We start from the raw sequence: 23,891 nt of genomic DNA, 5'->3' as shown, positions 1-23,891 counted from the left end.
GGGGAGCTGCTAGGTGGCACAGTGGATAAAGCACCAGCCCTGGATTCAGGAGTACCTGAGTTCCAATCCGGCCTCAGACACTTGGCACTTACTAGCTGTGTGACCCTGGGCAAGTCACTTAACCCCCATTGCCCTGCAAAAAAAAAAAAGTGAGAATTGAATGCAGGTCCTCCACATTCCAAAATCACTTCTATCCACTACACCATGCTGCCTCTCAAGATGCCACTGAGAATTATAAAATTGTGGAGATGGACAAGTCCTTTACCATGCAGCTCAACCAACATGCTCCTTTCATTGGTGAGGAAACTGAGGCCCATGGCAGTTAACATATTTTTCACATACATCCCCTTTTCTCTACCCACAAAGCCCCTACCCTATTTCAGACCCTCATCACCTTTCCTGAGGACTATTACATTGCCTCCTAATTGGTCTCCATGCCTTAATGAGTGAATGAATGAAAAAATATATTAATCACCTCACTATATGCCAAGTACTGGGAATATAAATACAAAGGTGAAGATAGTTCCTGACCTAAAGTAGCTTACATTATAAGGGGGAGACAACTCATGTATAGGTGTGGTGGCCAGGGAGAACATTTTTGTTTGGAAAGTTACTTGGATGATGAGTGGAAAGGGAGAACAAAATGATATATCCATTCCAGGAGCAATGACAAGTTTATTTGAAAGGGGGGGAAGTAAAATCAAGACTGTATTTGGGGCTCCTGGGCAAGTATTCCAGAGGATAAAGGATCAAGTTCTTCAGGGTCAATCCATTTTCCATACAGTTGCCAAAGTGATTTCACTGAAGTGCTGATCTTTATTAATACTCAATAAGTTCTATTAGCTCTTTATTAATTCCAGGATAAAATATAAATTAGCTTTTAAAGCCCTTTGCAGCCTGAACCTACTCTACCTTTCTAGCCTTATTATGTATTACTACTACCTTTCATAAGCCTTAGGGTCCAGAAAATTGATCTTCTGTTCTACATTTCCTCATATGGGCAAAGATATACCATCATTGTTATTCAGAACACAAAGCTTGAGCTACAATTGTTTGAACAGCATCTTGAAGTTATAGAAGATGAAAAAAACAAGATGCCAGATTCTGGCCTAGAAGCAAGGAAACAAAGAGAATACAACCATTCAGAGGTCTTTGAATCATCTGGTAAACCAAAAGCACCTCGCTGGGCAGAACACATCAAGCAGCAAAGTCCAGTCAAGACAAGACAAAAAATAGCACTAAGATGCCTTCAATGTCTACTCTATACCTGAGGCAGCAAGCAGAATCAGTTTGTTTTAACAAGGAGGCCAAGAGCCTGAGTCTCTAAGAGTCAAAAGTCTCCAAACCCAAACATAAACATATCAGGCAAAGTTAAAAGACAGGTATAATCTTTATGAGGCTTCTTAGGCTTCCAGTTTTGTGAAGCAAAGATCTAGCAAAGTGACAAAAAAAGATCATTAATCCATGGTTAAAAATAACTAATATTTTATTCTGAAGAAGTTGCACCTGTCTCCACCACTTACATGAGATAATCTTAGTAAAGACAGACCTTCATGCATATTTCAATGCAAATGTTTCAACTGTTCACATGTATACTGTTTCATCAGAAATGCTCCGGTCTTTACATGCTCTCAAATAAAGGTCCTAAAGCATTTGACTATCTTCTGTGTTGTCTATTCTACTACAGATAGAAGAAAGATTATATTATGAGGGCTAAATGATTTACTGGAGGAAAAGAACCAGTAAGTCAGCAGTAGTGTTAGAAATTAAAGAATAGAAACTTCAATTCTCATGTTAAACATCTATCCATACTCTTTCAAAACTGAGTCAAATAGTTATAAGAGCAATGACTATTGCATAGATATTAAGGTGACCTTATTGGGGAAATCATTGGAGTTAAAAGATTTCTCATAAACACCCTCCCATCTCCATCACTAAGCCCACTCATACAACCCCTTTGAATTATGCAGTGACAACTATATGCCTGAACTTCCCAAAGAAAATTAAGCCTACCACACTGTAGTTTCCTTTATCTCTTTGCTCTTTTTCTTGTGCAACTTTCAGGTGTGGTGGATGGGCAGGTAAAGTGAAAGATTATGTGGGAGGCAGCTAGGTGGTGCAGTGAATAAAGCACCAGCCCTAGATTCAGGAGGCCCTGAGTTCAAATCTGGCCACAGACACTTGACAATGACTAGCTGTGCGACCCTGGGCATTGTCCTGCAAAAAGGAAGAGGAGGAGGAGGAGGAGGAGGAGGAGGAAGAGGAGAAAGATTGTGTGGTGGCTGTATGAGAAATACAAAAATGGAAGCAAAGAAAGAGAGAGGACAAAGAGGACCTACTGAGAAACTTGTTGCCTCTTTGAGATGCTTATTAAATTCCTCAATAATTCTAGGATTTGGGGAGATATAGGCAGGATAGATTAAGCCTGAGAAACAAAGTAAATCACTTAATCACAAGTGATTAGAAAAAAAACGGTGCAGGGCAGCTAGGTGGCACAGTGGATAGAGCACTGGCCCTGGATACAGGAGGACCTGAGTTCAAATCCGGCCTCAGACACTTTACACACTTACTAGCTGTGTGACCCTGGGCAAGTCACTTAACCCCAATTGCCTCACCAAAAAAAAAAAAAGAAAGAAAAAAAGAAAGAAAAGAAAAAAACGGTGCGAGTTAAACAGAGTTTAACTGGTCAAGGCCCAATCCCTCAGAATGGCTCAATCCATTCTGAAATCCTATCAGCAAAATGATATACTTTGTGAATTAAGGCTGATGAAATCTGATATATTTCCAAATCACATTCCAAGTACCTTTACTCATTGTTAAACATATACTTGCACCAATTCTGTAAATACTTCCTACAACTAATATATTTTGTATCACTTGAGTCATTACAAAATATTTTAACATTATTATTCTTCCTAATGTCTATAGTTTTCACTTTCATTGAAAATAAAAGTTAAAATTTAGGTACAGAAAGGTTACAGGATCTACCCAGATCTGAACTCCAAGATATCAAACCTTAGAAATAAAGACCCAGAGTCCAGGGTATTTTCACCTCCATACCCATACCACCTTGTACTACATCCCCAACATAGAATGTACTACTTCCCAGATGCATTTCCCTTTTGCAAACTTGCCCATATCTCTTTTCTTACCACTCAGATGAATGTTAATGTTTTATTCTATAAATAATTCAATAAAACTGTTCTAATTTTAGTAATGAATTATGAGAGTGATTACTAATTTTCACCACCACCCAAATCTAAAAAAGTATAACTACTCAAAATTATATTTATGAAGTTCAGCAAATAAATGTTGGTACTTTGAAAATGGAACACTGATTGAGAAAATGTAAAAATCTGATTTATTATGAAACTCTGCTTCTCACTGCAACAGATGTAGTAATACCTATGTAATTCAGTGTGATAGGGAACATGAGACAATCCAAACTATTTTTGGGTGAAACTTAGAGAATATCAGTGACTGGTAGAGGGAACTTATATATCTGATAAGTGTGTAGATAACCAAGTGATAGAATGAATGATTTTTCTTGAGAGAGAGAAAGAGAAAGACGCGGTGGGGGAGGCCCTTGGGATGGACTTGCTACAGATAAGGAAAAATAAGCAAGTCACAGTCACACTGGGGCAACTAAAGTATACAGGCTAAAAAAAAGTATACATATATATAATAAAAAGTATACATGGTAAAAGTAGCTCAACTTTCCATAATAATCTAAGGAATTGCCTGAAGTGATAACAGTAAATATATTATATGTTACCTCCCCTCCAAATCTAATGCCAGTAGTTGTAGCTGTCTAATTATGGAATTCTCTATAACAGAAAGGATCCCAACAACGGTCTGTGAATATAATCATTTATTTTTCTTTACAGTGATGATGGAAGAATGTACAGGCGTCTTCTTTCAATAGAAGTATAAAAATCTATTTATATACATTGAAGTCACAATAATCTTTAATTGGGTAATTTTTCAGTTCTCCTGATCCATCCATACTAAAACTGTAGGGGAAGCAAGTATTTCATACAAATACAATATTTTCCAGCAGATTGCAACCTGGTATAAAAAAGCTTGGCTTTATTTTAAGGGTGCTGCTTGATATTTAAAAAGACTACTTTTAAGTCCTAGGACTCAAAATAAAGATCAATTTTTGAATAATAGATATATACATCAAAATATGTCTAAAAATGCATTGGTTAACGCTATTAAAAAGCTATATAAGTGCATGGGTCCATTTCTTCTTATAAGCAAAACCCAGTGGAAACATTTACGTTCAACTTCTAGGAATTTGCTTTGGGGAAAGTCAGTTGAAAGTACCTGTAGAGGAAGAAAAAATAAAATAAATTTAGCCAATTGTTTCTCAAGTCCATTTGACTGCAAACTGTTATGACAAATTAGAAACACTTCTCTTAAGGTCACAGTTAAAGAGTTACACAGTTAAATTTGTATCTATATACAGCAAAGTACCCAAACGTACTTCCTCACTATTCCATAAGCATTTTCTCCCAGTAGATTCTATTTTTATGAGAAATCTTATTTGGAAAGATGACACATATGCACATATATTTTATTGTTTTTTAGTCATGTCAGACTCTTTAAGACCCCTGGACCATAGCTATCCATGGAGTTTTCCTGACGAAGAATGGTTTGCCATTTTCTTCTCCAGGAGATCTAATGAATCCTTTTGTCAGGCAGAGGTTGTGACTTGCCCAGTGTCACACAGCTAGGAAATGTCTGGGGCTGAATTTGAACTCAGGTCTTCCTGACTCCTAGCCCAGTGCTCTAATCACTGAGCCAGAAGCTCACACACACACATACATACACACACATATATATATTCACATACATATATATTCATGTGTGTATATATATATACACATATATATTCACTTATTCACAATTATTTTCTTTATAACTACAGAATCACAAAATTTGATAGTTTAAAGGGGCCACCCAAACTGGACAAGAAAGGAATTTCCATTATAGCATACAAGTAGTTATCTAGTCCCAGTCAGGAGAACCTCTCCAGATCGCCCACTCTACTTTTTTTTTTTTTTTGGTGAGGCAATTGGGGTTAAGTGACTTTCCCAGGGTCACACAGCTAGCCAGTGTCAAGTGTCTGAGGCCATATCTGAACCCACTCTACTTTTAGACCTATTGCTCCAGATGAGGTTCCATAAGAACAAATTGCACTGGGCTATCACCTCCCAATTCCAAAAGACCACTTATTTTGATGTGGCCCAAGATAATATTAGGTTTTTTAGGATGCTAAGTTGATTCATTTGAGTTTGTAATTCCCCAAAATCCCCAGATTTTTTTCACAATTGTTATCTAACCATGCCTCCTTCTTTTTGTACTTGTGAAGGGTTTGGGTTTTTTTACCCCAATACAAGACTTTATATCTATCCCTACTGAACTTCATCTTTTTAGATTCCACCTAAATCTAAATAATTAGATCTAGACCAAAGTATGTGTATGGGTGTGACATGGACCCCTTCACCAGTCTAGTAAAGCCTATGGACTCCTTTTCAGGATAATATTTTGTATATTAATTTATAAATGAAGACAATGCTAAATTTCAGTTAAAGATTAAAGGTGGTTTTCCCCTATCAAGTTCACAGACCCTCTGAATCTGAAAACCACATTAAGAACTTTGCTCTAGATTCTTAAGACTATTTAACCAGCCCTAATGTCTCTCCTAACCTCCAGTCTCACGTTAACAAACTACTGGATATCACAAAGTGTATACTCTTTGCCCCTGCTCCCACCCCACCTCAGAATGTAAGCTCCTTGAGGTAAAGTATTGTTTTTTCCCCCTTGTTCTTTATATCCTAAGTCCTAGAAAAACTGTTTCGCATACAGTAGGGACTTAACTTGTTTCCTGTACTCAATTATCATCTCTATTATTGGATATATTTCATTGATTTCCCAGATATTGGCTCCAACTAGTGCCCCCAAATCTGCCCCTTCCCCAGCAGATCTATTTATAATAGTCATCATTTATGAAGTTCCTACTATGTGTAGAGCACTGTGTTAAGCACTGTAGAGATATATAGTTTAGATAAGATACAGTACCTGCTTTCATGGAGCTTACAATCTAGTAGGATAAAACACAAATACAAATAACTGTGATACATGCTAACATATAATGAGTGCATTAAATACTTATTTTTTTAAGTGCTATAAGCAGTTAAGGGAAAGACAATTACCCACCAGGAGTATTTGCTGAAGGTATCATCTCTCTTGTCACTCAGACTTATAACCTTAATCATTTTTGACTCTTCTCTTTCACTCTTCACATTCAATCATTTGCTAAATTCTCTCAATTCTGTAATCTCACTCTCTCTCTCATCCCTTCCTCTCCACTTCCTCTTAATCAGGCCTTTGATTCTCTCCTGTCCCCAGATTATTGTAATAATCACCTAATTGGTTTTCCTACTTCCAAACTATCCTTCTCCAATTTATCCTTTGCAACACAGCCCAAGTAAGATAACCACTGTCTACAAAATAAAGCATAAGCTCTTCATCTTGGTATTCAAGTCCCTCCAACAATATGTCTTCAAGACATTTTTAAACCTTATATAATAATAATCATCCAAGTTCAACTATTCTTTGTTTCAGTCGTACTATTTCCTGTTTTCAGCCTTCCTTTTCATGTCTTAGATCTTCTGTTTATACTATCCAATGTCAAGAATTAATTCTCCCTTTCCTTTACTTCTCCCACTTTCACTTGCTAAAGAACCTACTTTTCTATAAGATCTTTTCCAACACGAAGGTGAAGTGATCTCCTCAAATCTCTCATAACACTTTGTCTGGGCCACACTTTTATAACTTGTCTTCCCTTCTCCCTCTAACTTCTCACCCCCACATGTTTCTATTTATTTGTGCACCTCTCTTTGATCCCATTAGAATACAAACTTCTTGAGAGCAGAGTCTGTGCTGCATCAATTTTTGTATTCCAAGTGCTTAGCAAAATCTCTTTCACTTAGAAGGAATATCGCACTTGTCGAAAGAACAGATGACTCACCAGCTAGAGGATTAGACTTAAAATTCAGAATGAAAAAAATTTTTTGACATGGCCAATATAGGAATTTATTTGATGAACTCTGAATATTTCTTATAAAGGTTTTATTTTTCATTTTTTTAATTGTTCAAAGGTTTATAAAGATAAATAACTTCTTAAGATGAATGGAAGCCTCAATGCTGATTTCTGAAATATACACAAGGTGCCTCTCAAATATAGCAGCTCCTGGCAGATGCATGATTAACATTCATTCTTCTTAATCATCTGTGCCTGCTTCCAAATAATTCTTCTGGCTATCAAATACTGTGATCTAAACCTATAAAAAAAAACTATACACATATTCAAAATAGAACAAAAACACAAAGTATCCTCAATCCACTTTCTAGCTAGTAAATTAAGTTCCTCCTTTTCAAATCCTACAGGTAGTCTACACATTAAAATACAAAAGCTGAACAAAGAAACTTGCTTAAATACAATGAGATATTCTCTTTTATTTCTGTCTGGAGAATTGAGAGAGACCTCAAAAACCATAGGTTAATTGGTACCTAAATAAAAGGGGGGGCAGCTAGGTGGTGCAGTGGATAGAGCACCGGCCCTGGATTCAGGAGTACCTGAGTTCAAATCCGACCTCAGACACTTAACACTTACTAGCTGTGTGACCCTGGGCAAGTCGCTTAACCCCAACTGCCTCACTAAAAAAAAATAATAAATAAAAAATAAAATAAAATAAAAGGGACATTCAATTAAATGGCATTTTTCTAAGGTCCAAGCCAGGTTGGATTGGCTTGGAAAAGTCTCAAAACTTCTATTGTTCATCACAATTTGATGCTAGGATTTTGACTTGATGGGATTTTAATATTTGGGATGTTATTTCTAACTTGGCCAAATTTAAGGGAGCTAGATGCTCGATTCTGTGCTCTTCAGAAGTCATCATGAAAGACTTTAAGTGTGTTAACCACATCAATCATTACTTATGTCTTTTGTCCCTTTTAAGACTATATTCCCTGAGAGCAAAAGGTATGTCATAATTCACCTTTTTGATGTCTGAAAACAATAGTCACTTAATAAAGGTGCTTGTTTCAATCTGATAAGCAATAATTTCATATGAAATAACAAGGAGAATAAACAAATTTCAGAAAACTAGATGTATCACTTTGGAGAATTCATTTCATTTCTCTGGGCTTCATCTTTCTCATTTGTAATATGAGAGGGTTGGACAAGATGATCATTAAGTTCAATTTTTACCTTTAAAATCAATTATTCCATTCCTCTCAGAACAACTCTAAATAATATTAGACATGACCAACAATATGGAGGACTAGACACATTCTCTTACTCTTATAACCTCTCAAAGCTCTCTAAAATAGGAATTACGAGCAAGCTAAAGCAATTTCAGATTTCTCCATACCCTAAGACACCAAAAACTCCAATGAGGTAAAACCCTGATGAACTAACAGCAAAGAAAGCTAATCCCTTACCCCTAACACACTCATTCATCACCCCTTCCCCTATTGCCCACTGTGTTCTGGAAAGACTGCACAAGCCAACTCACAGGCTTGCAAGAGAACTCATCTCTGCTTCCGCTCTTATCCCCACTTCCAAGTGCCTTGGAAAAAGGCAGAAGCTTGCCATGGCTGTGACTGTAGCATGGCAGTGCTCTGTGCTCCAACAATACTCAGCCAGAGACCTCAGGAACAGAAGCTGCCAGCAGGTATGGCCTCTGAGGTACTTAAGCAATTCTGAGACAAAAAGTAGTGGTACATAGCTGTGACCAGTTCTCTACCCTGAGAAGTCATTTGGGGCAGAGACCAACTCTGGTAAAATGTCAATTGCCTAAAATGGGAGGAAGCTGAGATGGCTTTGATGTATAACCCCAAGAGAAACCATTGTCAAATGGAAAGAATGTTAAAAAGTGAGCAATAGGGGAATATAAGGGGAAAATACTGAAATTATCCAAGATCTCAGGAGAAATAAAACTCAAATTTTGAGCATAAATAAGCACAGAAACAGGATATCAGTAACAGGGAATCTGGCCTCCAGGCCAGCTAAATCCAGACAAAGGAAAATTAATCAATACCTGATGGAGCAAATAGCATTTATTAAGCACTTGCTATGTGCCAGTCAGTGTGCTAAGTGCTGAGGATACAAAGAATGATAAAAAGTTAATTCCTACTCTCAAGGAGTTCATAGTCTAATGAGGAAGACAACATAAAAAAATATTAAAAAGGTTAAATTGGAAATAGTTTCATAAAGAAGGCAGTAATATTAAGGAGAATTGGGAAAGGCTTTTTGCAAAAAGTGGGACTTCAGCTGAAACATGAAGGAAACCAAGGAAGTCATGAGGCAGATATGAGGCAGAAGAGCATTCTGGGCATAAAAGAAATGTTCAGCATCAGAGATGGAGTATTTGGAGGAAGAACAAGGAGGCCAGGAGGCATTTCTGAATGGTTTAAAAGAGAAATAAAAATTGCAAAAGCAGAATTTATAGCAGGCACAGCAGAAGTAATTGGCAGAATAGAAATACTTGAAACCATAATGGCAAACTTCTCCAAAGAAACAAAATATAGAACAACTGATTGCGGTTGCAGAGAAATTAAAGACAAATCTCAAAGATGGGAAGCAAAAAAAAAAAAAACAAAAGTAACATTAAAAGAAAACATTCTCTAACAAGCAAAACATTAATTTCAAAGGCAGGATGAGTAGAAACAATTTAAGGGTTATGGGTCTCCCAAAAGAACAAGACATGTAAAAGAAACTGAATATAACATAAGAAATAATATAAGAAAACTTCCCCAAACTTCTGAACATGGAGGGGAAAGGAAGCTCCAATCAAAAGAATCAATCCACAGATCACTTCCAGAAAGAAAAAAAAATCCTACACTGTAAAATTCCTAAACAATACAGGTTAATTGTAACAATTCTGATGACAAAAATAAATCTGGAAGCAAGTGATCAGGAGAAAGACTTTAGGTATAAAGGAAAGAAAATCTAAATAACACAAAAGTATCACACTGAGTCTCATGCCATTTATGCAAGACAAAGAGGGAAGTCTTCATTTCCATGTAGTTTCAAACAATTTTTTGGTGTGGGGAAGGATTGGGTGGTGGCAAAAGTTCTATCAGACATTATGGATCTAACATTTTTATAAAGTTCTTTTAAAAATCAGGTGGATGTGCACAATAGTGTTCACAAAATCACAGAATTTTAATTTTCTACTAAAGAAAAAAAAAACTTCCTGATATAGAAGTTGAAATATTTCATTTTCTTTCATAGTGAAAAATCTTGACCCTCTAAGTTTTTAGAAATTCCAACTAAAGACTATTTTCACCATGTTATTTTTGTACAATCATATGCAAAAAAAGAATTTTAACAGGATAATTGACTTAATTACAATTACTAGTTCCTTGACCATGAATGTTGACTGAAGAATCTTCATAATAGGGGTCTTTATCTGCTTAACTAAATAAGTGGATTTAAAAAAAGAAAGATTTCTTTCACTAATAGCTGCAAGTAATAAAAGAAAAAAAATTGCACCAGTTTTCTGAAATACCAGAACTTCAGTTAAAAGAAATAATTATCACAGAGTCACAGATTCTAAGAGCTAATAGGAACTTCAGAAGGTAAGAATCTTTTGTTCCTGCTTTTCTTCAGTTATTGCAATCATGTCCAAATCTGTGATTCCATTGGGGGTTTTCCTGGCAAAGATTACAGGAGTGACTTGCCATTTCCTTCTCCACCTCATTTTATAGATGAGGAAACTAAGGCAAACAGGGTTAAATGACTTGCTCAGGATCACACATGTGGTGAGTTTCTGAGGCCATATTCAAACTCAGAAAGTTATCTTCTTAACAGCAGGCCAGGCACTTTATCCACTGTACCACCTAGCTCCTTACATTATCAATAATACCTATTATCCTCAAGAAGCAGTCATTCAGCCTCTACTAGAATAACTTCAATAAAGGGGAGCTCACTACTTCACAAGGCAGCTCATTCACTTTAAAATCTGTTAAGATTTTCTTTCCTAATAACTAAGAGTTAACTTTATTGATTACTTATAGAAAAAAAAATGCTTTATTCATCTGATGTCCCCTTTCCTGGAATGCATTCCTTCATCACATCTCTTAGAAACCTTTGCTTCCTTTAGAGCTAAACTCAAATTCTATCTACTCCATGATGTATTCCTGACCTTCTTGCCTGGTGATACTTCTCCCTCCTTACACCACTGGAAATAATCTTTATATATTTCATGTATTCTTCCACGTATATGTGTCTACCCAATAGAATATAAACTCTCTGAGGTCAGAGGCTATTTTATTTTTTCTTTGTATCCACACCAACTGGAAGTGTGCACTAGCAGTTACTAAATAAATGCTTGCTAATCAATTGATTCTTTCAAAGAACTGTCTCTTTCATATGGTGACATGTTAGTGAGCTTAAAAATTCATAGCTATTTGAAAATGTTCATTTTTGTGCAACCAACATAAGATTGTAGTCTTACTAGCTCTACTTTTTATTTACCTGATCATATTCTTATGCTTCATCTCCACTGTCCATTTCAATATCCATCTCTTCTGTGTCAGCAGCTCGTGACAAGATGTCTGCCATCAGTGCCTCTTCCAATTTCTTACGCACCTGTTGTACTCGTTCTTCCTGTTTTCTGTTTTCAAAAAAGTAAATGAGAAAACATTGAAGGCTCTCACAAGAAAGCCATAAGACTATTTTTATACTTTTATTACAATTTCAGAAAATTCTAAGTTTTAAATTCTTGACAAAGAAATACTATAGTTGTTTTGTTTTTGTTTTTAAGGGCCTCTTGCTACTTAATCAGATTCATAATGCGATGAATCTGTGAACTTAACATAGACTCCACCAGTGCAGACCTCAATTCATTTCTATTTTCTTATCCTATACAATTCTAGTCCATTCTTTAAAACTTGAAGGATCTGTGATTTCATATAGTGTAAGGCATACCCACAAATAGTGCCTTGATGACTTAGAATATGATTTTCAAGAACTTTTGTGGCCCCCAAATTTTAAGATCTTATGGACAACCTGGACATAAGCCAATCCAGTTTTGGTAGGCAGGTCTTTGGACAACAAACATACGATTTATCACCAGGATCATACTCTTAATCTAAACCTTTCTAGTCTGATAGGACTTGCCAGAACTTGATTTCTGCTGACAAAACCTTCAACAACCTCCATGCCACATCAGACAGACACTTTCTCCCTCTAGAACAGGCCACAAACTACCAAGGCATTTTCTTTCTGTTTGATCCTTCCCAATGCTTTCCATAAATTCTTCATAAAGGATCAACCAAATGAACTTGAAGCTTTTCATTAGTACTTTTTAGTATTTTGTGGACATCATGAAATTACACAAACCAGATCACATGGACAAAAGACCTTTAAGTTTATATCCAGATTATAATTCAATGAGAAAAGTTATGTCTAATATGTTTTTAAAATATGCCAAAAATCCCAAATACTATACTAAACAATGTCTTAAGGATAAGCATTCTGAGTAAAATTCATACTATGAGATTACTTATTTCCCACATTATCAGTGAATAGAAAAGATAATAGCATATAAATTTTATTAATTTTTTCATATTATCCAAGCAGGATTTAAGAAACTAATGAAGTTTCTCAACCACATCTACTTAAGATGCATGTATATAACTAATGAAGAAAACTATTATACTCAGGAATGAGGTTTGGTGTTTTGGGTTGGTGTTTCATTTGGGGGGGGGGTACACAATGGTATCATTCTGTCTTTTGTTGGAATATACATAATTATTCCTTAAAAACTCCCTGAACTATCCACCAAAACATCAGTTTCTCATTTCCTTATCTCAATGTTAGCTAAGCCCAAAAAGGTAGTATTTATATAACTAATTTTGTCTATCATAGAGATCTTCAAGATTTCTGATTACATAACCCACTAAGAAACAATTTTAGAACATTCCTCTACTATATTTTATTAAATTTATAAATTACATACATGTGCTTAAAATTACAGATTTATAAAATGATTTCAAAATCTAGAAATGTAAAAAGCATAAGATAAAGATGAAATAATATTCTTAACTCTTTTTTATTTGTTAATGGTTTTTTTAAAAAGCCTTTTTGTTCACTAAAAATACTAATTAATATAAACATTAAAGTGATGTAAAAGAATCAGTGTAGTTCTTGTTATTTATTTTTTCCTAGGGCCTCTTGATGTTCATAAAAAGCAGACTGATAATTTGATGTAATCTGTAAATTAAATATGGTTTCCACCAGTGCAGACAACAACCTGAGAGAGGTATGATTCAATGTGCTTCATTATTTTAAAATCTTAGCTTAACATTTTACAATACAACAATCAAAGAATTAGTTTGAAGCTTAATGTATTTTGATACCTGGTTTTAAAGGCTGTAGTTGAAAACAATTTCACACAAAGACACAGAGATCTATGTTGAATAAGTACAGAGATCTATGTTGACTATTATTATTAAATCCTGACACTCACTAATGGTTTCACTCCCACCCATCAATTAAACAAAGTATTTTAAGTTGTTGTTGAAATTCATCTAGTAAATATTCTATCTTCTAATCATGTGTTGTATTTTAATATTTTTAGTAAATGCATTTAAAATCCACTAAAAATCTTTATTTGGAAGATTTTTAAACAGGTTAGAAGATTTATTTTCCAAGTTTAAGTGTGCAGAGGTATTTTTATGGATAACACAAATCAATTTCAGCAAGCCAAAGAAGAGAGAATAATATAGGAGGAGAGGTTAGTCAACAATGTCAAATCCTGCCAAAAGTTCAAGAAGAGAGGGACTCTTATTTAACCAACTGCTCTAGAGTGGAGAGCCAACGTCAGAGGCCTGACCTAACCACAAGGTGATTTGGGGGGCAGGGTATAAGAACACTTGGGGTATAAGGGCATGGGAGAAGTTTGCCAGTGTAACTTCTGCAAGTATGTCATGGTTGCATTAAAACCTATACCCAACACAGAAGGGGAGAGGGTGGGAGATTAGAAAGGCACCAGTGAACAGATGTAGGAAAGAGTAAAGTAGATAAATGCTGAGATAATGAGTGAATGGAAAGAGAAGGTATAGTTATATTGGATGCAAGTTAGCCATCATGAAGTGAATAAAATAGGACAATATTTCCACCCACCTTTAAATTATCCCTTCAAGTCATGTCACAGACTACTAGGGATTCAGGGTACCCACTTTGGAGACCTCTGGTATTTCATTCCAAAATCAATAAGTATAAAAACCATAATTGATATGGTATGTCAATTTTGTGAATTTTTAAAAGTGATAAACGGGAATCAAATTCTCTATAAATGCCAGAGTTCTAAAAACAATCATCTACATTGAAAAATCTTTAGAAGACTATTCTTAAGTATCTCATACTTCTCTTAAGCAGAGATTCTTAACTAATTATTGTGCCACATGCCTTGATGGAAGTCTGGTGAAGCCTATAGACCCTTTGCCAGAATAATGTTTTTAAATGCATAAAATAAAATATATAAGATTCCAAAGGAAACTAATTATGTTGAAATAGTTAACAAAATACTTTTTTAAACAAGTTCATGTACCTCAGATTAAGAATTCCTACAGTGTAGAGGGCCATACAAAGGAGATGTTCAATAAATATTTGGTTATTAAAATACTGAATATGTTCTTTCAAAGGTAGGACTTTAGGGGCAGCTAGGTGGTGCAGTGGATAGAGCACTGGCCCTGGAGTCAGGAGGACCTGAGTTCAAATCTGGCCTCAGACACTTAACACTTACTAGCTGTGTGGCCCTGGGCAAGTCACTTGACCCCAATTGCCTCACCACAAAAAAAAAAAAAGGTAGGACTTTTTGTGGGGCAATGAAGGTTAAGTGACTTGCCCAGGGTCACACAGCTACTAAGTGTCAAGTGTCTGAGGCTGGATTTGAACTCAGGTCCTCCCTGAATCCAAGGCCAATGCTTTATCCACTGTGCAACCTAGCTGTCCCCCAAAAGGTAGGACTTTTAAAATATGCATTGAACATTGATCATGGATAAGATAATGAGTATAAGAAGTTGGAAATTTTTAAATGGGTGAATAGAAATAGAATCCAGGTCTTTCGTTCAAAAATTCAACACATATTTAGTTTATAACATGTGCAGAACACTGGACTGGCTTCTAGGAGACATATAGAGTTTAGACAAGAGGTTCTTTTCACATGCTATTTATTGTTTAATGGGGTATTAAAACATAACTAATACCTAATATTGCACCCAAAATGGATTCTTAAAAACATATCTGTGATGTAATTGGTATAGGGAGTTCCTGGTGAGGAATTTCCCCTGCCAACATAAATTGATATCTTCTCTACAACATTAGCTCTTTATCAACTATGCCATGCTACATCTGGGGGGGAAAAGAATTATAAAACAAATGCACTGCAAAACCAGGTACTATATGTGGACTATGGGGCAAAGTTGTCACTAACTAGTAGGATTAGGGAAGACTTAATGAAGAAAACAACATTTAAGTTAGGCTTTAAAGAATTGATGGGAATTCAGTAGGGTGAAAAGGATGAGGAAATGCCCTCTAGGTACAGGCAACAAAGAGAGAGAAGGATACACAGTTTGTTTGGGGGATAAAGAACATACTAGTTTGGTCAGACCATAACAAGTATAAAAATGAAATAATATAAGGAAAGTCTAAAAAGGTAGGTTATCATCAGATTGTAGAATACCTTGAACATCAGGCAAAGAAGTTTGAACTTTACTTGTAAGGCAACAGGGATCCATTGAAATTTGTGAGTATGAGAATGGCATGACCAAATCTTTGCAAGAGAAGAATTATTGTGGCAAAGATAAAAACTGAGTTAGAAAGGTGGCAAACTATAACCAAGAAAACCTGTTGAGAGGCTATTGAAACAGTGTAGGCAAGTGGAATATGGAACTATAATGGGTGATGCGAGAGGGTGACAGTGGGAAAAGAAAAGAGGAATAGAAGAAAGTTGTTATAGGGGTAGAATAAACAGTTTAGTAACTGGATAGAAGAGGTAAAAGAGAGAGGAAATGGTCAAAATGTCCCCTAGAATTATGAGCATGAAAAACTGAATGAATATAGGCACCACAAGCTGAAACTGTAAAATTAGATGGAGGAACATGCTTACTGGGGAAAGACAATGGGTTCTGGTTTGGGACATCTTGAGTTTAAAGTGTCAGGATAATATACAAGTCATGTTAAAAATATAGACTCATAGAATTTTAGAGCAATAATGGACCTCAGCAGTCATCATGTGGGCCCACAACCTGAAGCAGGAAAATCTTCTACAACATCCCTGACAAGTAATCATCAAGCTTCTCCTGAAATAGTTCTAGTGATGAGAAATTCTTGACCTGACAAGGTATACCATTCCATCTTGAGAAAATCCTAACCATAAGAAAATTTTCTTATTATTTGGTTAAAATGCCTCTTAATAATTTCTACCTATTATTCTTCCCTCAGAATAAAAACAAATAAAATTCCTCTCCTATATATGAAAGTTGCCTGTGTAGATAAGGCTTTGGGACTTAATGAGACTGCCAAAAAGGAGACCAGGTAGAGAAAGAAAAGGACCAATTAGTGAACACTCACATTATTAAGAAGTTGGAAAAACACTGAGGAATCAATGAAAAAGAGAAAGAGTAAAAGTGGTTAAAGAAGTTAAGGAGAGGGGCAGCTAGGTGGCACAGTGGATAGAGCACTGGCCCTGGAGTCAGGAGTACCTGAGTTCAAATCCAGCCTCAGACACTTAACACTTACTAGCTGTGTGACCCTGGGCAAGTCACTTAACCCCAATTGCCTCACTAAAAAAAAAAAAAGAAGAAGAAGAAGAAGTAGTAGTAGTAGTTAGGAGAGAACAAGAGAGTATGGTTATCTCTGAAGTCAATAGGGTTGGAATTATCAGTAAGAGGTAGTGGTCAAACTTTATTAAAAATTGTAAAAAAAAAAAAGTTTGAGTATAAGGTCAAAAAGGAAGGCGACTGAATTTTAAGCTTACGTCACTAGTTATGTTTGAAGGAGCAGGTTTAAGATAGTAGTTGTGGCAGTAGAAATCAGACTGAATGGAGATGAGAAAATAGTATTGAGAAAACAAGAACATCAAATATAGGCAACATTTATTCCCAGAAGTTTAGCACTGAAGGTGAAAAGAGAGACAAGAAACAAAAAGGATTTACCAGAAGGGCCAAGAGAAGACTTTTTTTCTTAATTTAGGCACTCCTGAGAATGTATGTAGGACATAAGGGAAGGAGTCATTGGAAAGGAAGGAGAGTTGAATTAACTCCAAAGGTATATTAATATAAAACTAAGCATTGATAGTTTTCCATGTGCAGATTTCCTTAAGCTATTTAATTTTAATCATTTATTGTTGATAAGGGAGGAGAAAATAACTGCTTTGCAAGGATTCACTTTATGATAATGTCTATTAGGTGAAAGGAAAGGAAAGGAAAGGTTTGGCATGGCTGATAGAAAAGTTCACTTACAGACTCAAGAATACTAGGTTAAATCCTGCCTCAGCCTCTTAACTAGTTTCAGTCTCCTCATTTATGAAATAGGGATAATAATTGTACCTACCTCGAAGGATAAGGATCACCTGAGATAACATGTAAAGGTACTTTGCAAACCTTGAAATGCTAAATGCTCATTGCTGTTCCTTGCTTCTGCTGCAATTCTTTTTTTTTTAATTTAATTTAAATTTTTTAATATATTTTTGCAATTCTTATTGTTATTTCCACTATATGGCCATCATTAAATGTTTCTTTATTATAACAGTACTAGGGGCAAATGAATAATGACAGAATATTTAAGACATTTACTCAAACATCTTACATTATAGCCCTAATTTAATCTCTCATACTAGTGTGAACATGGCATTAATTTCTTTAAGGCTACACCAGCAGAATACAAGCTGCAAAGACTTTAAGTACAGGTCTGGTGATGGGTTATAGATCATGTGGACTGGCCTGCTACCTAACATCAGAAAGGCTCATCACTAGATTGGCAACCCTATGTGCATTTATTTTTACTAAAGAAATTATGAAGACCTAGTTACTAAGATTATGAGAGACTGTAAGCCACATCTGTGGAAGGAGTATCAACACTGCTAAAATCAGAGCTCTGGTCTGGACAGATCCTCAAAATTCATCTGCTCCAACCAATACCAAAATTCAATGCATGTATTCAAATGTTCTCAAATATGTAGTAGTAAAGGGTTTATTACCTGGATTGATTAGGGATTTCATAATCCTAAAATCAATTATTTCACTTAAGTAATTTAATATTGTGAGTTCAAAAACATCAGCCACAAACAATATTCTCATAATCTATTAATTGGAGGAACAACTAAAAGTTCCTTCAGCCTATCAGACTGTCTTTTCTGTAATTTAATTATTCTAACCTTTCTACACCCAGAATCCTCTCTATCCTAAAGCATTATAAATACTAAATTCTAAATTAAAAGTTCAGACTTTCAGCTGTCACAGTTTTCTTGAATTTATGTTAAAAAGTATATTATATATTTTCATAGTAATTTTTAAAACCTATTAGAAAGCAAACAGGGAAAAGATCATCTGGCTTTACTAGAAATTAAAGAATATCTTTATACCATGTTAAAACTAATAGACCTATTTTTTCTGATAAAGCTTTGCCACTGTGGTATTGCTCAAAGCAGAAATGTAAAACAGATAAAGTGTGGAAGTCACAAAAGGAAGGGAACAGGGAAACATCTCGCTTCAATTAAGATCCACTGAAACAGTCCATAGTAGTGAAGCATAGGTCTGGCTATCTGGAAAGCAGCATAACTGACAGACTAGTCACCAGGAAGCTATTAGGAACAACAGGATTGCTCTGAGTAAAAATTTTGTACTGTCTGTAAATCTAAGAGGCAGAGTTGCAAACAATGACAGACAAATAATGGCTGGAGAGGCTGATAAAAGAACAAATTTTACATGCACTCAATGTGAAAAGAATTACCTAAGCTGTGACATTTTCATGTCAGTAGTGTCACTTTTATCCTCTTTTTGTATCCTTAGCACTTAGCACAATGCCCAGGACATAAGAAGTGCTTAATTAATGTTCATTGAATTGAATATGTGAATTTCAAACATGGAGAAATCATTTTCTTTTCTTTTTTTGGAATTACTATCAATGCAACCTAAGAATTCATTATTCTCTGTTCTCCGCTATGGAGTTCTATGCCTAATACTGTGTAGAACATGTTATATGTGCAAAGTACCCATCCTACAGAAACTTAAGAATGAACTCTATCTTAGAAACAGGACTATTGGGAATGAACATACATAGATAATTATAAAAACATAAACATCAATATTTAAGATGACGGATTTAGAGTTAGGAAGGGACCTTAGAGGAAAATGAGGCTCAGAGAGAAAGAATATGATTTGTTTGTCCCAGGTCACTGAGGGAGTGAAAGAAGTGGAATTTGTACCCAGATTCTCTGACCCCCAGACCAGCGCTCTTTCTACCGCACCAAACTGCCCCTAAGCAAAGGTACAAATGTATTCTGTGTGAATGTGAATAAAGAGTGAGTCACGAGAATTACATGTTCGGACAATGTGGAAATGATGGGGGATGGGGAACACCGCTCCATTCCCAGTTAGTCAGGGAGTGCTTTGCAGAGGATGTAGGATTTAAGAGTACCAGAATCGGGGAAAGGCACTACGATGCTAAGGGTTCACATGTGGAAAGGTGCTTGTCTTGGTAGAGGAAAAGTATTCCAGGAAGAAAGGCAGCAGCAGTAGCTCAACCACAACGTGGTAGAGAGAAGAATCAGTGAAATGAGTGAAACATGATTATTTTATTTCATTAAATAACGAACAACAAAACAGACTGTTACTCCAGGGAACTATAAAAAGCTCCAATTTTAAAGAGCTCTGTTACCTCCTGAAATACACTTCACAGGCTATTTTTAATTCTTCAAACATTCTCAAAAATGCCAAAGGGAAAGTTGAGCCACAAAATGAACTTGAGGCAAGATAATTCAGTAAAAAATGTGACTATAATTGTAAATGAGATTGATGAGTACTAAAAATACAACATTGAAGAATAACACCAAAAAGGAACATACTATACATTCTTAGATGTATTTTTGACTTATGTATTTTTCCAATTTAGTTTCATGAACAGAAAAGACTGACATTTATTTGTATGCATACATGAACACACACACATACACACATGCTCAAGCACAAGAGATAACAAACAAACACAAACACATAATCATTTGAAGCATCTCTTGAAGCTAAATTCTGAGCCAAAAGAAGTCATGTTATCTAGTTTGGAAAGTGTTAAAAGATAATTTAGAAATTGTTTTTAAAGCAAGTTGGAAGCATTTCCAATGTGATCCACCCTCAACATAAAAGACAGGTTGACATAAAAGTTAAGTATAGAACTTACATTTTAAAACTGAATCATACAGATGACTCATTTAAAACTGTTTCCCACGGTAAGCACCTTCTCAAAATCTCTCTTTTCCAGTCTTCCTTTACATATTTTATTAACATTTCTGAGATGAGGTAATAATTCATGGAGGTGAATCAACATGCATATGATCACATGGCTACTTGAGAGTAGTCAAAACAAGCCCAGATCTTCCTGATTGCAATTTCAGTGCTTTCCTCATTACACCACACTAGAATACAGATCCATCACACAGTCAAAGAGCCTCAACAAGTTCTCAGAGAATCTTAATAAATTGTGGCTCTCATCCAGGGTTCTTTATACACTATGTTCTGTTCCTGGAGAGGCATATTCCTTAAAAATGGAAAGGTGAGAAAAACAGAGAATATCTAGGGAGAAAAAGCTGACCTGAATCTCAGGGATGATGGGTTTTAAAATTTGGGGTTGGATTTAGGGAAAGAATAACCAAGAGTTCAGAGGTCTATTTCTGAAGAGGACCTATGACATCATGGGGTGGTCTTGATGTGTGTGAATTGGATTTAAGGGAGGTAGAGTTACACAAAGTCATCAGCATCACTCTCTCCTACAGAGGCATCAAAGTCCAATGGCAAGTCAAAGTCATGATGGAAGAGTAGGGAGAGACTAAAAAAGCATAGAGACCAATTAAGAGGCTATTGTAATAATGCAGAACAAATGTGAAGAGGGCCTGACCAAGGGGAGTGGCTATGTGAATGGACAGGAGAGAAATGCAAAAGATACTGAAGAGGTAGAAATGGCAACTGGCAGGCTTTGTTAAAGTTGAATAAGAAGGAGAAGTTGAGGATGATACCAAATCTGAAACTGAGGCAACTACAAGGATGGCAGTGTGTGTCCTCAAAAGAAATAGGGAAACTTGAGAGGGGGTGGTTTGAAGGGCTAGGGGTAAAATATTTGATCTGTTGTTAAGTTTGAGATGCTATGGCTTATCTGGCCCAAAATACCCAATAGGCAGTTAGTTGGTGATACTAGATTGGAGAGTGGGAGAAAAAATGAGCTGTATATATAGATCCTGAAGCCTGCATAAATATGATAATTAAACTAATGATAGTTGATGTCACTAAATGAGAGTTTATAGCAAGACAAGAGAAAAGAGCCCAGGACAGAGCCTTGGGATACACAAGTATTTAGGGAGCATAGAAAAATGTGAAGATTCAACAATGGAGACTGAGAAGGGGTGATAAGAAAGCTAGAAGGAGAACCAAAAGATCAGAATGTGAAGAAAACCAAGAAAGAACAATACAAAGTGATGAGGCTGGAAGTCAAATTGCAGGAGATTTAGAAGAATGGGAAAGGAGAAGAAATGGAAGAAATCAGTGTAGACAGCGTATTCAAGTTTGGTTGAGATATAAAAGACAACATATGAGGTCCTTAAGAATTTCTTAAACATGAGGGAATTTGGGGATGAAGGGAAAGCCTTGGTATTTAGGGAGAAAATGAATATCGGGGGTTGAGGGAAAGAAAAAGTTCAAATAGAAAATAGAATATAATGCAGTTTTGGGATTTCTATAAATATGTGTCACAAAAAAAGTGATAAAAGTGAAGAAGACATTAATAGTGGCCAATATGCTCCCTCTTCTTTATAAAATCTCCAAGAATGGTTTATATTTGCACTGAAGGAATCATTATTTAAAATTAGGAAGAAACCTGCAGGATTCCATAAGTCACTTTCTAAAATAGACCACAACATTGAGATCATAAAGTAAATAAGACAGCAAAAAGATAAAATCTCAATGGACTCATTTATTCATTTCAAGAGAATATTTGATTTAGTAGCATTAAGACAATCTTGAAAACTCTCTTCAGATTAGGCTTCTGTGGCATGATAGAGTCAGGAGTGGAGACTGGAGAGGAATCTGCCAACACCAAAGTAATTAACACTCCCTATCACACAATTCTGCTGAATTAGACGCGTAAAAAATAAGTTTCCTGCTATACCAAAGCAATTACTCAGGCATGAGGTAAAGTGATGTGCCTACACACATGAATAATAAATTAAATTTCCCTCCTGAAATACAACTAAATCAACACAACATGTTTGTGAGGTAAAGCAAGACAAATAATCTGGACTGTGATTAGAAATGGAATGAATTTAAACAAGAGCACTACAAAGCCTAGGGGGTAAGAAAGCTAAACCATAATGAAAGGCATCGCAAAAAAAAAAAAAATATGCATGCAAACTAAAGGAAAAACACAAACCAAATGAAAGACACTACTGGACAGGCATTCATTTTTGTTATCCCCATTAACATCATAATGGCACTTATAATTGTCAATGCAGTTACATGTTGAAAGCATCATTTATTATCTTGTTTATCCCCACAACAAGTCAATGATGTAAGAAATTAAGGCAAACATTAATAATTGACCTATGAAAAATGAAAACAAAATGATTTTTTAAAAATCAGCAATCATGCTGAACATAAAGAACAATATATAGATCATGGAATAAGAGCTGAAGGGACCATATCTGGTTCAATACCCCCATTGTACAGAAGGGAAACTGAAGTCTGGAGAGATTTAGTGATTTACCCAATATTAAAAAAAAATCCACATAGCAGAGATAGGATAATTTCTAGTAATGTTGATTCAAAGGCAAAACAACTTTGTGTTAAAATCATCTTACCTAATATCTTCATCTGTAACAATAAAGGCTTTGCAAAGAGGTTGAGATGTATTAAGCCAAACAGCAGGGTTTTTTTCCACAGCAGCAGAGATTTGCCCTGTTATTGGTGCAGAGCTGGTGTGCAAAGCGCTGGCAACAGCCGATAAAAGAGTCTCATCATTATTACCTGGGCCAACCCCTAAAAAAATGTTTACAGGAAATTAACAAGACATATTAAACATCTGGGAATAGCTTGTTTTTTAATGAACATACACTGCACAGAGCAGCATCAAATTAACTCAGTAACAAATCTAGATGCCTATATATACACACATACATACTTTTTTAACATTTACATGAAATTATACTATAAAGATGGCTGGGCATTTTAATAAGCACTCAAAAAAACCAAAAAGATTGCAAGGTATTGTACTTTTATAAACATGCTATATTTTATCAAATCAACTATTTTCCTGATCTAGTTTCCTTCTATAGTAACATTATATTGAAATATCCTTAATAAGTCCTTTGGATCCTGAATAGTTTTATGATATATTTTATCATTGACCAGGCCTCTAAACTACCTCCAGGCCATCTCAATTCCAAGCTACCTGTGTTATAATCTTATATAACAATATCTCAAAAAATATTATGTTAAGGCTTCAAAACTGTGCTATATAGTAATATCTTTTATAACTCCTTCCAGTTCTAATTCTATGATCCTTCAAATCTCTATTAAAAACACCCAAAGTGATAGAATAAATGGTT

At 35.5% G+C, this 23,891-nt stretch overlaps 1 protein-coding gene across 1 annotated transcript in view; it reads right to left on the bottom strand.

Annotated features, from left to right (window-relative positions):
• Positions 1-3,856: 3,856 nt before the first annotated feature.
• MBD2 (methyl-CpG binding domain protein 2) overlaps positions 3,857-23,891 on the bottom strand; it is a 75,774-nt gene continuing 55,739 nt past the window's right edge. The window contains exons 5-7 of the mRNA XM_043979385.1: positions 23,145-23,322; positions 11,555-11,693; positions 3,857-4,329 (exon numbers count right to left, since the gene is read on the bottom strand). Of these exons, the coding sequence (XP_043835320.1) occupies positions 11,567-11,693; positions 23,145-23,322 (305 nt within the window). The 3' untranslated portion in view covers positions 3,857-4,329; positions 11,555-11,566. The remainder of the gene's footprint in view (positions 4,330-11,554; positions 11,694-23,144; positions 23,323-23,891) is intronic.

This window comes from Dromiciops gliroides, chromosome 1, assembly GCF_019393635.1.
Source record: "Dromiciops gliroides isolate mDroGli1 chromosome 1, mDroGli1.pri, whole genome shotgun sequence".
NCBI classification, from domain to species: Eukaryota; Metazoa; Chordata; class Mammalia; order Microbiotheria; family Microbiotheriidae; genus Dromiciops; species Dromiciops gliroides.
The sequence above is the reverse complement of the archived record's forward strand: the minus strand, read 5'-3'. Positions and strand labels throughout refer to the sequence as shown.